Source organism: Orycteropus afer, unplaced genomic scaffold, assembly GCF_000298275.1.
Source record: "Orycteropus afer afer isolate SDZICR_OR568_19922 unplaced genomic scaffold, OryAfe1.0 scaffold00124, whole genome shotgun sequence".
Taxonomy (NCBI): Eukaryota; Metazoa; Chordata; class Mammalia; order Tubulidentata; family Orycteropodidae; genus Orycteropus; species Orycteropus afer.
In genome coordinates, this window is record NW_006921711.1 from 973341 (window position 1) to 988895 (window position 15555).

A 15555-nucleotide genomic window follows, 5' to 3' on the forward strand; every position below is an offset into this window, starting at 1 on the left:
AGATAAGACATTGAATGGGCAAAGAAGCAGAATTGAATCAATGGAAGACAGAATTAGGGAGACTGAAGGCAAATACCTGAACACTTCTTTGGAAAGGGATAAATCAGAAAAAAGATCAAAACAAAATGAAGAAAACCTAAGGTTCATGTGGGATACCATCAAAAGGAATAACCTATGTGTAATTAGAATTCCAGAACAGGAAGAGAAAAATAAAACCACAGAGATAATTGTCAAAGATTTGCTGGAAGAGAATTTTCCTGATATGGTGAAAGATGAGAAAGAATTAATGTGCCCAGCAAAACTGTCCCTCAAATATAACGGTGAAATTAGGACATTACCAGATAAGCAGAAATTAAGGGAATTTGTTAAAACCAGACCAACTTTACAAAAGATGCTAAAGGGAGCCCTTTGCACAGAGAAGCAACAACAGCCAACAAAACTGATCATTAACACACATAATGATATAACCCAGAAACCAATCCAGCTAGGGAAGTATCCAAAGTAAATAAGCCTACAAGATTGTAAACAGGGAACCAGAGACATCCATTGACAAATGAGGACATCTACAAACCAAAAAGAGGGAAAAAACTGTGTCGTTAGAGAACTTCTAGATGATAGGGAAGTCAAGACAACTATAAGATAGAACAGACTGTTCTAAACTTGGGAAAGAAACTATAAAACACAGGGTAACCTCAAAGAAAAATAATAAACCTTCACATCAAAAAAGAGGACCAGCATAAATATTCAGCAAATATTAAAACAGCAATGAAGGAAGTGATAACATGACTCATAAACAAAATGAGCTCAGCATATAAAATTATGTTGTTGTTGTCGTTATGTGCCATCGAGTCACCCTCTCCTTGGGTTTCCGAGGCAGTATCACTACGGAAGTAGATTGCCCCATCTTGCTTCCGAGGAATGGCTGGTGGGTTTGAACCACCAGCCTTCTGGTTAGCAGTCAAGTGCCTTAGGCACTATGCTACCAGAGCTCATGGAACAAAAAAATTAACACCACAAAAAAGCACATAAGAAAAATGACAGCAACAAATTCATTATTTGCCAATAATTACATATCTGGCAAGGGACTTATCTCTAAGATTTAGAGTGGAAGAGTGGATAGCCAAACTATGGTACATACACATAATGGAATGTTACGCAGCACTAAAAAATAATGTACAGTCTGCAAAACACCACATAATATGGATGAACTTGGAGGACATTATGCTGAGTGACACAAGTCAATCACAGAAGGACAAATATCATTGTTGTGGCGGGTCAAGGAAAGGTTATATCCGGAGGGAAACTTTCTTTGTTGGTTGCCAGGAGTGTGTGTGGGGGGGAACACTGCAAAAAAAAAATGTACTGACCCATGTCACTTTAGTTCTGTGTATTTCGTTGTACATAAAGTATATTTCAATAAAATGCATTAAAAAAATGGGCAAATTTACTGCCCTATTATGGTATAAACAGACTATCAAACATAACCCAAAATGCACAAACACAAGACAAACTAGATGACTAAGACCTTCTAAAAATTAAATTCTCATGTGCATCAAAAGACTCCAAAAAAGTAAAAAGAGAACCTGCAGATTGGGAGAAAATATCTGGCTTTAATATATCTGACACGTGACTTATTTCTAAAACAGAGAAAGCTTCAACACCTCAACATCAAAAAGACAAAAAATCCAATTCAAAAATAGGCAAAGGACATGAACCGACACTTCACCAAAGAAGATATGGCAGCCAACAAACACATGAAGAAATGCTCAGTCATTAGCCATTAGAGAGATGCAAATCAAAACAACAATGAGATATCATTCCACCCCAGCAATAATAACAAATATCAGCAAAGACAGGAAACTACAAATGCTGGTAAGGATGTGGAGAGGTTGGAACTCTCATATACTTCTGGGGACTGTAAAATGATACAACCACTATGGAAAGCAGTATTATGCTTACTTTAAAAGTTGGAAATAGAAATACTATTTGATCCAGCAATCCCATTACTAGGAATAAAACAGTATTTGGGACACAAATAGATATATGCACACTCATGTTCACTGCAGCACTATTCACAACAACAAAGAGATGGAAACAACATAAATACCCATCAACAGATGAATGCATAACCAAACTATGGGACAGACACACAACACAGTACTATGTAAGACTAAAGAATAATGAAGAATCCATGAATCACCTCATAATGTGGATGAGCTTGAAGAACATTACTTTGAGTGAAATAAGTCAATTAGAGAAGAACAAATATTGTGTGAGTCTTTTATTATAAAAAGTCAAGGAAAGGTTTAACAGGGAAGGAAATTTACTTTGTTGGTTACCAGGAATGGGAGGGGAGGGGAGGAAAAGTGCTGACTAGTTAAGAGACATGTGTTGATTTGGATGAAGAGAAGGGCAATATAACAAAAGTGTGTGGCCAGTACAATAACAACAGGGAAAAGGAGGACACAGAGGTGGACAAAAGGTATAGATAACAGAGGCAAATAATTTCACATACACAATACTGCATTACAGTTAATAACTAACCCTAGTCTATGCGTGGATACATAGGCAGACAGGTGAGAAGATCAGGTGTGGATAGACGAATGGGAATATACTCATGACCTTTAGTTAAGTCTGGCTGATGATAGTCCTACTTGCATATTCGTAAACCAAAAAACCAAACTCGCTGCCATCAAGCTGGATCCAACCCACAGCAACCCCTCCCTGAGTTTTCAAGGCAGTATCACTACAGAAGTAGATTGCCCAACCTTCCTTCCAAGGAGTGGCTGGTGGGTTGGAACCACCAGCCTTCTGGTTAGCAGTCAAGTGCCTTGGGCACTGTATCTATACATTATAGAACTAACAGGGAACAAGGTTGGGGGTAGCTTCTTGGGCAAAACCAAGAAGCTTGAGGAAATGAGTAACCGAGCCTGGAGGCTTGGGACCATGGTCTTGGAGGACATCAAGCTTAACTGGCACAACATATTACATAAAAATACTGTTCTACATCCTACTGTGTGGATTAGAGACTGGGGTGTAAGATAAACTATTGGTTTCTCCTTGTACAGAGCAAAGAAGAGTGAAAAAATTCAAAGACATATAGAAACAATTAGTTCAAGGGACTAATGGACCATGGAACCTCAGCCTACATGACCTTGAGATCAGAAGAACTAGATGGTGCCTGGCTACCTATACCAACCACATAGAAAGGGATGAAAATTAGAGATTTAGGACAGAGTGGGATGGAAAATGTGGAACAAATTTCAAAACATAAAAAATGATCAAAATTACTGGTCACACAGAACAGTAAACCCCTGAGACTATGGCCCCAAGTTACCCTTTGGGCCTAGAATTGAACACACTCCTGTGGATTAGCTCTCAGCCAATAACAGAAAGGACTATGAACTGAACACCTATCACAGGGAGATGCAACCTTTAGAACAGTCAATTGTGAGAGATCAGAAGACCAGCATTTGCATTGGGGAAAGCTAGACAAATAGGAATGCATAGGTAAGAAGACACAAGGAAGGGGTAATTACAGGGAGTAGGTGTAAGGAGAACTTTTCCATTGTGAAGACTGTAATTAGCGCCGTGAAACAAAAGATGTATAAACTACTGAATGTAAAATGAATCTGCTTTATAAATTTGTACCAAATCACAAGAAAAAAAATCAACATAACACGGCAGGAATATAAACAGATTCTTGTACACCTATATACAATGCAGCACTATTCACAATAACCAAAATGAGGAAACAGACTAAATGTCCATCAAGAGATGAACAGCTAAACAAAATGTGGCATATACATTTACTGCTCTTATCAGGTGCCAATGAGTCGGTTCCAATTCACAGTGACCCTTATATACAACAGAAGGAAACACTGCCCAATCCTGTGCCATCCTCACAACTGTTGCTATGCTTCAGGCCATTGTTGCAGCCACTGTGTCAATCCACCTCATTAAGCATGGTCCTCTTTTTCACTGACCCTCTACTTTACCAAGTAAGATGTCCTTCTCCAGGGACTGGTCCCTCCTGGTAGCATGCCCAAAGTGCATGAGACTAAGTCTCACCATCCTCCCTTCTAAGCAGCATTCTGGGTGTACTTCTTCCCAGATTTATTCATTCTTCTGTAGTACATGGTGTATTCAATATTCTTTGACAATTAACTATTATTAGTCAGCCATAAAGAGAAATGAAGGCCTCATACATGTTACAACATCATGCACTTAAGCCTGAACCTCGTGAACATTATGCTGAGTGAAATCAATCACACAGGAACAAATACTCTACGATTCCACTTATATGAAATTTCTAGAAAAGGTAAGTGTATACTGATTAAAGTTTGTTAGTGGTTACCAGGGATGGGCAGGAATGAGAGGGAAAGGAAGACACAACTTAGGGGACACTGAGCTTCTGTTATGGGTGATGGAAAAAATTGAGAATAGTGGTGGTTGAAAACATGATGAACATATTTAATGTCACTGAACTGTACGTGTGAAGACTGTCGAAATGGATAATGTCTTGCTACCAATTCATTTACACAATCAAAATTTTTCAAAAAAAAATACAATCATGATGAGGGCCCCAGATTGGGGGTATTAGGAGAAATGGAGAGTGAGACTGCTAATGGGTACGAGGTTTCTTTTCAGGGTGAAAAAAAATGTTCTAAAATGTGGTGATGGTTCTAGAACTCTGTGAATATATTAAAAACTTCTGAATTGCACACTTTAAATAGGTGAATTGTATAGTATGTGAATTATATCTCAATAAAACTGTTATAAAAGCAAAGAATAATTATAAAATTCATTTAATATATGCATAATTTTAAAACATACATAACTATACAACATGTAAAGCACTTATTTTAGAACACTGTAGTCTTCCTTCTTCATCTACCCGCTCATCACTAACAAACTACATCTATGGTTTGACATTTTAAGCACATGATCACTTTTAGCCAGTATGGCAAAAACACCAAAAATACAGAAAATACAGCCAAGTGAAGTCAGACAACCTGGTTACAGTTCTGGCTTTGGTTCTTATTAGCAATAGGCTCTTAGGTAAGCATTTAGTTTTCTCAGCCTAAGTTTATTCATTCAGCAAAATAAGTTTTCCCATTGTGCCTGTCAGACCTGAAGATCAAACTAGATCACCTATGTTGAAGTTCTTCATAAGCTCTAAAGCATTCTACATAATGAAATATTTATAGTTTTTAAAAATGCCAGCAGAGCGACTGAATGTTAAAATTAACTTTACAAATGTTCATATAAGTTAATCTACACCAGTAATTCCTCTAGCTCTCTCTTTCATCATCATCCCATCTTCTTTTGTTCTGCTTTCACCTATTTCACTCCCTACACGTACACCATTTTTAATTTAGGATTTATCCTTACCATTTTCCATAAAATTACTAAGTATGCTAGCTCAGTTGCCATCCATCAAATGCTTCCAATTATGCCTTACAAGCAACAAAACTAAAAATGTGAGATAACAGCATCAAAACTCACCGTGAGCTCAAGGTAAACAAAACGTGTGCAGTATTCAAGAGCAGCGCTTCCCCACATGGGCCCATGCTCCCATTCTGCCAGTCCAACATGGCAAGTGTCCCCTGACACAGGAATAAGAGAGCTGACCCAGAGACCTCAGTGCAACACAGGCTCCTGCAGCTGCTCATAAACCACTCTGGGATGCTGGCACAGTCCACTGAACGAAGAAGCAAACTACTAATCTGGAAATACAACAGATTATAAATATAAGTCTCTCAAATTTTTTAGAGATATTTCAAAATATAAATCCAAAATCTCTTTTCCGTAAAATATCCCATGAAAAATAACTGAACCTAAAGGTTGGGGGGGGGGGGGGGGAGAAAAAAAAACAGAAAAGAAGCCACAAGCATTAAAAATATCTTAAAATTAAAAAAAGAAAAATCCACGAACATGAACTATTTTGTGGATATGAATGTACTGACAGAGCAGATCACAGTGCCACCTGCAGGTGGATGAGCTTAACTAAGGCTTTTTAAAGGTGATTTGAGAAATGAAAATTTATACTTTATCCAATGATAATTACTTCTTGTGATCTCATAGAACAATGCATTTACATTTTGCATAAATTCAGGCAGAAGGCTAAAATAATTTTCTAGATAATACAGTAAGGGAAAAAAAATCTGCTAGTACTAAATACGGGAGTTCTCATGATGTAGTGCCTAAGGCATCTGATTGCTAACCAGAAAGCTAGCGGTTCAAACCCACCAGCCACTCCTTGGAAGGAAAATCGGGCAATCTACTTCCGTAGTGATACTGCCTCGGAAACCCAAGGAGGGGTCGCTATGAGTCGGATCTGACTCGACAGCAGTGAGTTTGGTTTTTTTGTTTGTTTGTTTAGTACTAAATATAGGATTGTGGTCTAAATTCCAAATTTTAGTTTCCATATGGATCAATTCAGTGAACAACTGACTCCAATATACTGGTAGTGTAGTGCCTACAGCACTTGACTGCTAACCAGAAGGCTGGTGGTTCAAACCCACCAACCACGCCTCGGAAGGAAGATGGGGCAATCCACTTCCGCAGTGATACTGCTTCGGAAACCCAAGGAGGGGTCGCTGTGGGTCGGGTCCAACTAAAGGGCACACAACAACAACAATCTAAAATTTTTAATACAAAGAACATATTTATCAAGAAGTTATTATTGCATAAATGTCTATATATTAATCTCTGTATACTTTTAATATTACAAATATGTCACACAATACTGATGAAGAACCTGGACTGAACAAAATCATTAGAAAAAACTGGAAAGATACACAGCAAAAATGTTAACTGTGATTATCTTTGTGAGATGGATTTACAGGTGACTGTTACTGTCTTCTTTTTCTTTATCTGAAATTTTAGAATTGTCAATGATAAATATATTGTGATTACAAGATAAAAAGGTCATTAGAAAAACTCAGACTATGTAAAAAACAAACAAATTTTACTTTTATTCATATTATTTTAAAACATATGTTTAAATCACTAGCATATATTTCTAAAACGGAGATGCACTTACCAAACCAGGGATCTCTTCAGGTGGATCAAACATAGTCTTAATAAAGAGAATAACAGCTAATCCAGATGTGCTCTGAATTGTCTGTAAGAGGTCATCTATTTGGCAAAAGCAGAAAGCATGTATCAAATGACAATGGATGTGCTGGTACAGTGATGAGTGTCTGCTTTAGGGTCAGACAGTCCTGGGAGCAATTTCTAGCTTCGTTACTTCCTAGGTGAGCAGGCCTTGGACAAGTTAGTTAACATCCCTGGGATGTAGCTTTTCCTTTTATAAAAAGAGAGCTCTGGTGGCATAGTGCCTAAGGCATTTGACTGCTAACCAGAAGGCTGATGGTTCAAACCCACCAGCCACTCCTCAGAAGGAAGGTTGGGCAATTTACTTCTGTAGTGATACCACCTCGGAAACCCAAGGATGGGTCACTATGAGTCAGGTCCGACTCCACAGCAGTGAGTTTGGTTTTAGAGCTCTGGTAGCATAGTGCCTAAGACATCTGACTGCTAACCAGAAGGCTGGTGGTTCAAACCAACCAGCCACTCCTCGGAAGGAAGGTTGGACAATCTACTTCCATAGTGATACCACCTCGGAAACCCAAGCAAGGTTCTTTAGCATTTCTCTTTAACAGGAAGTATTATTTTCAGATAACTACAGTAGTTTCTGATTGAAAGGCTGGTTATGAGTCGGATCCAACTCGACAGCAGTGAATTTTTTTTATAAAAAACCCAAAAGTCATTGCCATCAAGTCAATTCCAACTCACAGATAACCTACAGGACAGACTAGAACTGCCCCATAGGATTTCTAAGGCTGTAATCTTTATGGAAGCAGACTGCCGTATCTTTTTCCTACAGACTAGCTGGTGTGTTCAATCTGCAGACCTTTTGTTCAACAGCCAACCACTCAACCACTTCACCACCTTTTACGAAAAAGGAAGCCAAAAAACCTCCTGTCAAACACAGTTATTATAAAGTTTATACATATAATAAGCATAAAGGTTTTTATGCCTAGTACACAGACACTCAATAAATGCTGATTCCTTCCTCTCTCCTCTAACGTCCACGCCCTCTTTCTGTCCATTTACTGCCTCTCAACACACCTAGCAACAATACCACCACCACCGGTCTCAACCCCTCCACCAATTCCACCATACCCTGTTGTTGTTGTTGTTGTTGTTGTTGATGTTATGTGCCGTCCCTAGCTCCCACATATATACACTTTTTCTTAAAGAGTTTTCAGGGCTTGTGTTAAGAGCCTACATCAGTGCTAATTACAAACTATGCCATCATTGGCACTCTACCCAACGCAACCAGTCTTGATTTGATTATCTTCTGGTTTTATCTGTATCAGCCCCTAGCTTTGAGAAAATTATACATAATAGCACTGTTCAACCTGGGCTAAGAACGACACTGTAAATTACCTACTAAATGTCTATTCTGCCTTGATCCTTGGTCACAGAACTATGACCCTGATTGGGGCAGCCAAAGGGTAAGAAAGGAAAAAAAGAGTAATTTAACCTTTTACGTAAACACTTATGTATCTATACGTGCGACAGGGATCACTTTCTTTGTTACTCTTCTTAGTAATATAAAACACAGATATAGAAAATCACCCAAAACCACTACCGAGCTTAACAAATGATTAGAAGGTACTTTTGTGCCCACTACCAAGGAGCTCTGGTAGCACAGTGCCTAAGGCACTTGACTGCTAACCAAAAGGCTGGCAGTTCAAACCCACCACCCAGCCACTCCTCAGAAGGAAGGTTGGGCAATCTACTTCCGTAGTGATACCGTCTCAGAAACCCAAGGAGGGGTCGCTATGAGTTGGGACCGACTCAACAGCACATAACAACAACAACAACCCAGGACAAAAAAATAGAACTCGGCCACCCAGCCCTGGGAACTCATCCATGTACCAACCCACTCACAACCCTCTCCCTCTCACCCTGCTTTAATAATAATCACTTCCTTATATTTTTATACAGATTTATCAATCAAATACATGTACCTACGTATCACAGTTTAGTCGGCATTGCCCATTTAAAAAAAAAATTCACGTCTTTTAAGTCTCTTTTAATCTATAGGTACCCTCTCTTTCCCTTTTTTTTATTACAATTTCTCTGCTGAAGAACGTTGGCCATTTGATCTACAGTTTCCTACCATCTGGATGTTGCTGTTTGCTTACTCCTGGTGCAACTGAACACATTATTCTGTCCTCTGTGTTGCTGTTGTTGTTATTTTGCCATCGAGTCGGTCCCAACTCATAGCAACTCCTCCTTGGGCTTCCGAGGCGGTATCGCTACGGAAATAGATTGCCCAACCTTCCTTCCGAGGAGTGGTAGTGGGTTTGAACCGCCAGCCTTCTGGTTAGCAGTCAAGTGCCTTAGGCACTATGCTACCAGAACTGTAGTTCCTGCAAACTGGCAATTGGACCTAGAGAGTGCATTAGTGTCAAGTTCCATCCCTTTCGTGATGGCAAGATTCTATGAACACATGTGGTCTGCTTGTCTCTCTGTAACATTAGCAGCTATTAATGGTGGATGTCTATATCTATTCAGTAGTGCCTAAAGCATATGACTGCTAACCAGAAGGCTGGTGGTTCAAACCCACCAGCCACTCCTCGGAAGGAAGATTGGGCAACATACTTCTGTAGTGATACCACCTTGGAAACCCAAGGAGGGGCTATGAGTCAGATCCAACTTGACAGCAGTGAGTTTGGTTTTTTTATTCATTCATTAGGAGTTATAAAATGACAATATTCTATCATTTCTTTTTCAGTAACTAGGTGGAATACTTTTAAAAGAGACACTTCCCCTCACCACTATCTGGGTGCCCAGTGGTACATAGACCTCTATAAAAAGAATGCTAACCAGCCCTACAATCAGAAACTACTGTAGTTACCTGAAAATAATACTTCCTGCTAAAGAGAAATGTATGGGTTACACTAATCTTTCTAGCTCTTCCCACAAGATATGAAAATTTCCTTTAAAAGCATTCCTTTTGCTATTGAAAGTTTGCTGCTTTTGAATATGAAGATTGTTAGGTTTTATCCTTTTCATATTATACATATAGAATTTGCATATATATATACACACTTTGCATACTATATATATTTAGAAATATATAAATTTAACATTATCCCTTGCTGAAACAGTACAGTTCAAAGAAAAAAAAACCCACTAAAACCATGTAATATAGAACCTTTCCCTTCTTTGGGGGTGGAAAGAAGAGAGAAGTTCCATATCTCAGTTAACGCATCTATTTCATATAATCATCAAGAAAAGCTGCCTGAAACACATTATAATCATCATCTGTCCATTGTTACACTTACCATTGCTTAGAAACTTGGTGAAAATACTCAGTAAGCCACACATACTTTGCCATATCGGAGAACTGGAAGCCTTCCAAAGATTTCCCTGGAAACCTTGTACTTTCTGTACTAACATCACTGAAACTCTAATGCCTACCAACAAGTCATTCATCAATTGTGTTTGAACAATATGATTTCCAGTACATTTTCTACAAAGAAGAAAAGGCAATATTACAAAAGGAAATTCAAATAGAAGTGTCACCATTTCCACCCCTCCCCAAAATAAGCACATTCCTCAAAGTATCAAAATCAATTTTAGATTATAGCAGACATTCTTCCATTCCCATAACATTCCAGTAAGCTGAGAGTTATTGCAAACTTTCAACATTCTGAACTTATCTCAACATTCTCCTCTTTCTCAGCCAATGACTAATCTTATTTCTACTTTACAGAGTAAAGATAAGAAATCAAAGAATGACACAGTTTACAAAGTTGATCACTTCTTCCATCTTGATATGTTTTCTTCACCTAGCTTCCAAGATGCCAGATTCTCCTAGATTTTCTTCTGCCACACCTTCTCAGACAACTTGGTTAGGTCTTCTTCCTCTCACTGGTCTCTGAATGTTAGCGCTCCCCAAGTGCTTGGCCCTCTTCATTTCTCCACCATGTCTTCTCTTTTATCACTCCCTTGATGCTGTCCACATCTAGTTTATAAACTGTAAATTATGATCTATATGCTGACAATTCCCAAACTTCTATCTTCAGCCCAAACTTTTATCTAATTCCAAACTCATATATCTAACTACTTACTCAGTATCTTCACTTGGATGTCCCAAAGACATCTCAAAATACATGAATTTATCTTCAACTTCAAACCTGCTCCACCTGCTGGGATGTCTAGACTACAAAAATTGTGTAATCATTGTTCATTTCTCTATTTCTTTCATATGTCATATCTCATCTATAAAGAAATCTTGTAGGTTCTACCTTTAAAATATATCCAGAATCTGACCACCTCCACTGCTGGCATCTGGCTGAGCCATTTGATCTCTCCTTGGATTACTGCAATAGCCTTCTGACTAGTCTCTAAGCTTTTATCATTATTCCTCTCAGTCTATTCCCAACATACAGCAAGAGTGACCATATTAAAACATTAAGTCAGATCATGTCACATCTCTCCTCAGAACCCAAAATGACTCCTCATTTATTGAAAATAAAAGCCAAAGTCACCATGGCCCACCATCTGGCTCCTGTTACCCCATGACCTCACTGCCCACCACTCCCTCCTCCTCATTCATTCCTCTCTAGCTGCATTGTGTCCTTACCCTCTCTTGAACACACTAGGCACGCTGCCATGAAAAGGTATCTTCACTGGCAGTTCCCTCTGCCTGAAAAACTCCACTCCCCGTTACCTGCATGGCTCACTTTCTCACCTCCTTCAAGTCTTTCCTCAAACATCCACTTCTTAATGAAGCCTATCCTACGGATCCCTTTATCTTGCTCAGCTTTTTCTTTTATTCCCACAGCACTTATTGCCTGCTAACATCCTATGTAAGTTATTTCCTTATATTTATTGTTCATTAGCTGATACCACAAAGTAGAATGTAAGCTCCATGAGGGCAGAGACCTTAATTTTGTAAACTGTGATATGCCAAGCATCTAGAACAGTGTGTGGAACATATAGGGGCTCAATAAATATTTGTTCAATGAGTGAAAGAGTAACTTCCTGCTCCTCTTCCCCACCAACCTGCTATGTACAAAGTTCTCCATCGTCCATCATCTCTAGATCTTCTTCTCTTTTCCCAGTACAGGAATGATCCATGAGTTCTTCTATCCAAGAAGAATCATCATTTTGCTCCCTCAGCAATGAGTTCCCTTAGTAATCTCTCCTCTTCTGATTCTTCCTTCTTTTCTTTCTGCTAGCATCATCTTCCACATGCAATCAGTCACCAAGTCCCCAGACAAACTCTGTATTCCATTCTCATGGAACTGACTGTCATTCCCAAAACATGCCATATTGTCTCAGGTCTTTGCATTAATCCCTCTGCCAGGAATGCCCTTACCTTTCCTTTTCCATCTGGCTAACATTTACATATCCTTTAAAACTCATCTAAGCAGAGAGTTCCATTAAGATGGCGGAATAGGCAGAAAGACTGCACAGACCCTCTTCAACAAAGAAAAGGGGAACCAATTAACACAGACACAGAAGATAATCCTGGACGCCTGAGCCTTGAAAGGAAGGATATAGAAGTGGACTAAACCCCAACCAGCCCAAGAATTTGCATGAAAATACCAAAAAAGGAGACATACGGAGCTGCGGTGTGACAGCGATCCTGACTGATTCTGATGGCACAGACAACTTGGAGATTGCCGAGTCTGGTAGGACCTAAGAATTAACCTAAAAATCAACCGTGCTAGCCAGGGATTGCACAGAGAACTGCTCTGGTGGCTGGAGAATAAAAGGCGAAGCAGCACCAAAGAGGAAGGTGGGCTGAGCTGTGGACTTTTGCCTGTCTGGAGGGTGTAGCCCTTTTGAATGTTTACAAGCGGGTTGACCATTTCAGATATTTAAAGATACAGCACGCTCACATATTCCAGGGGCTTAAGAACAGGTTCCATTTGCCATAACCCAAAGGACACTCCAGAGCTGGACGATTGAAAAAGTACAACATTCTCCATGTTACTCTTATATCCCACACCCGCTTGGTGAACAGAGGTACAGCCATCCCCCACTCCCATCCACTGTCTGGGCCCGCAGTAATTCCATCCCAGTCTGTATGCTCAGAGGGAGCCTAGGTGCCCTACCCTGTCCTCCCCTGATTTTTTTGTTTTTTTCCTTTTTCTCTTTCTTTTGTCTGGATTTTAGTTTGCTTGTATTTGTCTGTTTGAAAACTACTATTATTACTAATACTTTTGTGCTTTTTACTATTATTCCTTATTCTTTCCCTCTCAGGTCCTAGTTTTCAGCTTTTTTTCTTTTCCCTGTGCCTGGTTGCAAAATTTTTTTTCCCTTTTTCTTGTGGTTAACACCGCTCCTTGTTTTTCTTTCTGCATTTTTCCCATTTTTTTCTTCAATATTCTCCTTCTCTACATTTTTTCTCTTAGTGCCCTGTCCCCAGATATTGCAGGTTTTCTTCTTTCTTTCTTCTTCTTCTTTTTTTTTTTTTTGTTACTGTTCCAGTATGATTACATGGTGTATTTTTTGTCCATGTGCTTTATTTTTGATGGTTATTCACTTGTAATTTTTGTCTAACTGAGTGGGAGACAGCAACAGTCCCCATAAGACACAACTACAACCACACCTCCTGCAACTTCACTTACTGAGTGAGAGCCACTACCTCCTTCTCCACCAATGGGCCAACGATAAAAAACCACCAAGAAGAGCCTGAATCACCCTTGGCTGCTCTTCACAGTTAACAGAGATCTAAATACAATCACAAAGAGTTAACAGAGATCTAAATACAACAACGCCATGATGTCCTGGAGAAAACAGACCATGACAGTCCACACAGAGAAGCAAGATAAAATGGTAAAACAAAGGAGCAGGATACAGACCCAGAACACATGCCTGAGGAAGAAACAGCATTGGAATTCTTTGATAAGAAACTCAAAAGAAGTATATTTAGGCATCTTCAAAGGATTGAGAGACAGACCAAAGAAAACACAGAGAAAACCCTAGAAAATTTTTGGAAGAAAATACAAGAACAAAATGACAAAATAAATGAAAAATTAGAAATTACTCTGAATCTACAGATAGAACTCCAGAAGATTAATACTAAATTGTCAGAAATAGATAACACATCGAAAGGGCAAAGGAGGAGAACTGATGCAATGGAAGACAGAATTAATGCGATTTAAGACAAATACGTGTATACTTCTTTGGAAGGGGATGAAGCAGAAAAAAAGATCAAAACAAAATGAAGAAAGCCTAAGGTTCATGTGGGATACCATCAAAAGGAATAACCTACATGTCATTGAAATTTCAAAATAAGAAGAGAAAAATAAAACCACTGAGAAAATTGTCCAAGATTTGTTGGAGGAGAACTTCCCTGATAGGATGAAAGATAAGAATATATCCATTCAGGAATTCCAAAGAACCCCAAACAGGACAGACCTCAAAGGAAAATCACAAAGACATATCATCATTAAACTCATCAAAACCAAAGACAAAGACAGAATCTTGAAAGCAGCATGGGAAAAACACAAAGTTACTTAAAAAGGACAGCCAGTAAGAATAAGCTCTGATTTCTCAGCAGAAACCATACAAAAGAAAAATTTTCAACCAAGAATTATATGCCCGGCAAAAATGTCCCTCAAATATGATGGTAAAATTAGGAGATTCCCAGACAGGCAGAAACTAAGGGAATTTGTTAAAACCAGACCAACCTTACAAGAGATGCTAAAGGGAGTCCTTAGAACAGAGCACCAAAAATAACAAATAACAACTAACCATTAATACACAAGAAGACATAACCCAGAAACCACAGCTATGGACATATTCATAGTAAAATGAGCTTATAAGATTGTAAACAGGGAACCAAGACATCAATTGGCAAGTGAGGACAACTACAAACAAAAAGAGGGAAAATACTGTGTAGTTACAGAACTTCTAAATGGTGAGGAAGTAAGAGAGTTGCAAGATAGAATGGACTGTTCTAAACTTGGGGAGAAAATTACAAAGCATAGGGTAACCTCAAGGAAAAATGGTAAACCTTCACTTCACGATAAAAAAGAGGACAAGCACAAATATTCAGCATATACTACAACAACAGCAACAAAGGAAATGATAACACAATTCATAAACAAAATGAACTCAGCACAGAAAATAACATGGAACAAAGAAACCAGGGACACCATGAAAAAACACATACCAAAATGACAGAAAAAAATTCGTATTTGTCAATAATTACACTGAATGTTAACGGATTAAATGAACCATTCAAGAGAGGGAGAGTTGCAGACTAGATAAGAAAACAAAACCCATCAATATGTTGCCTTCAAGAGACACACCTTAGCAATAAAGACAAAAAATAAACTAAAAAATAAAAGGTTAGAAAAAGATATACCAAGCAAATGGCAACTGTAAGAGAGCAGGAGTGGCAGTATTAATTTCTGATCAAATTGACTTTAAGACAAAAACCACCACACGAGACAAGGAAGGACATTATATAATGATTAAAGGATCAATTGAACATGAAGATATAAC

At 38.7% G+C, this 15555-nt stretch overlaps 1 protein-coding gene across 1 annotated transcript in view; it reads right to left on the reverse strand.

The window, feature by feature from the left end:
- Positions 1 to 15555, reverse strand: part of THADA (THADA armadillo repeat containing) — a 621172-nt gene that overhangs the window by 589409 nt on the left and 16208 nt on the right. Inside the window, exons 7-9 of the mRNA XM_042781470.1 lie at positions 10371 to 10558; positions 7049 to 7143; positions 5509 to 5729 (exon numbers count right to left, since the gene is read on the reverse strand). Coding sequence (XP_042637404.1) covers positions 5509 to 5729; positions 7049 to 7143; positions 10371 to 10558 — 504 coding nt within the window. The remainder of the gene's footprint in view (positions 1 to 5508; positions 5730 to 7048; positions 7144 to 10370; positions 10559 to 15555) is intronic.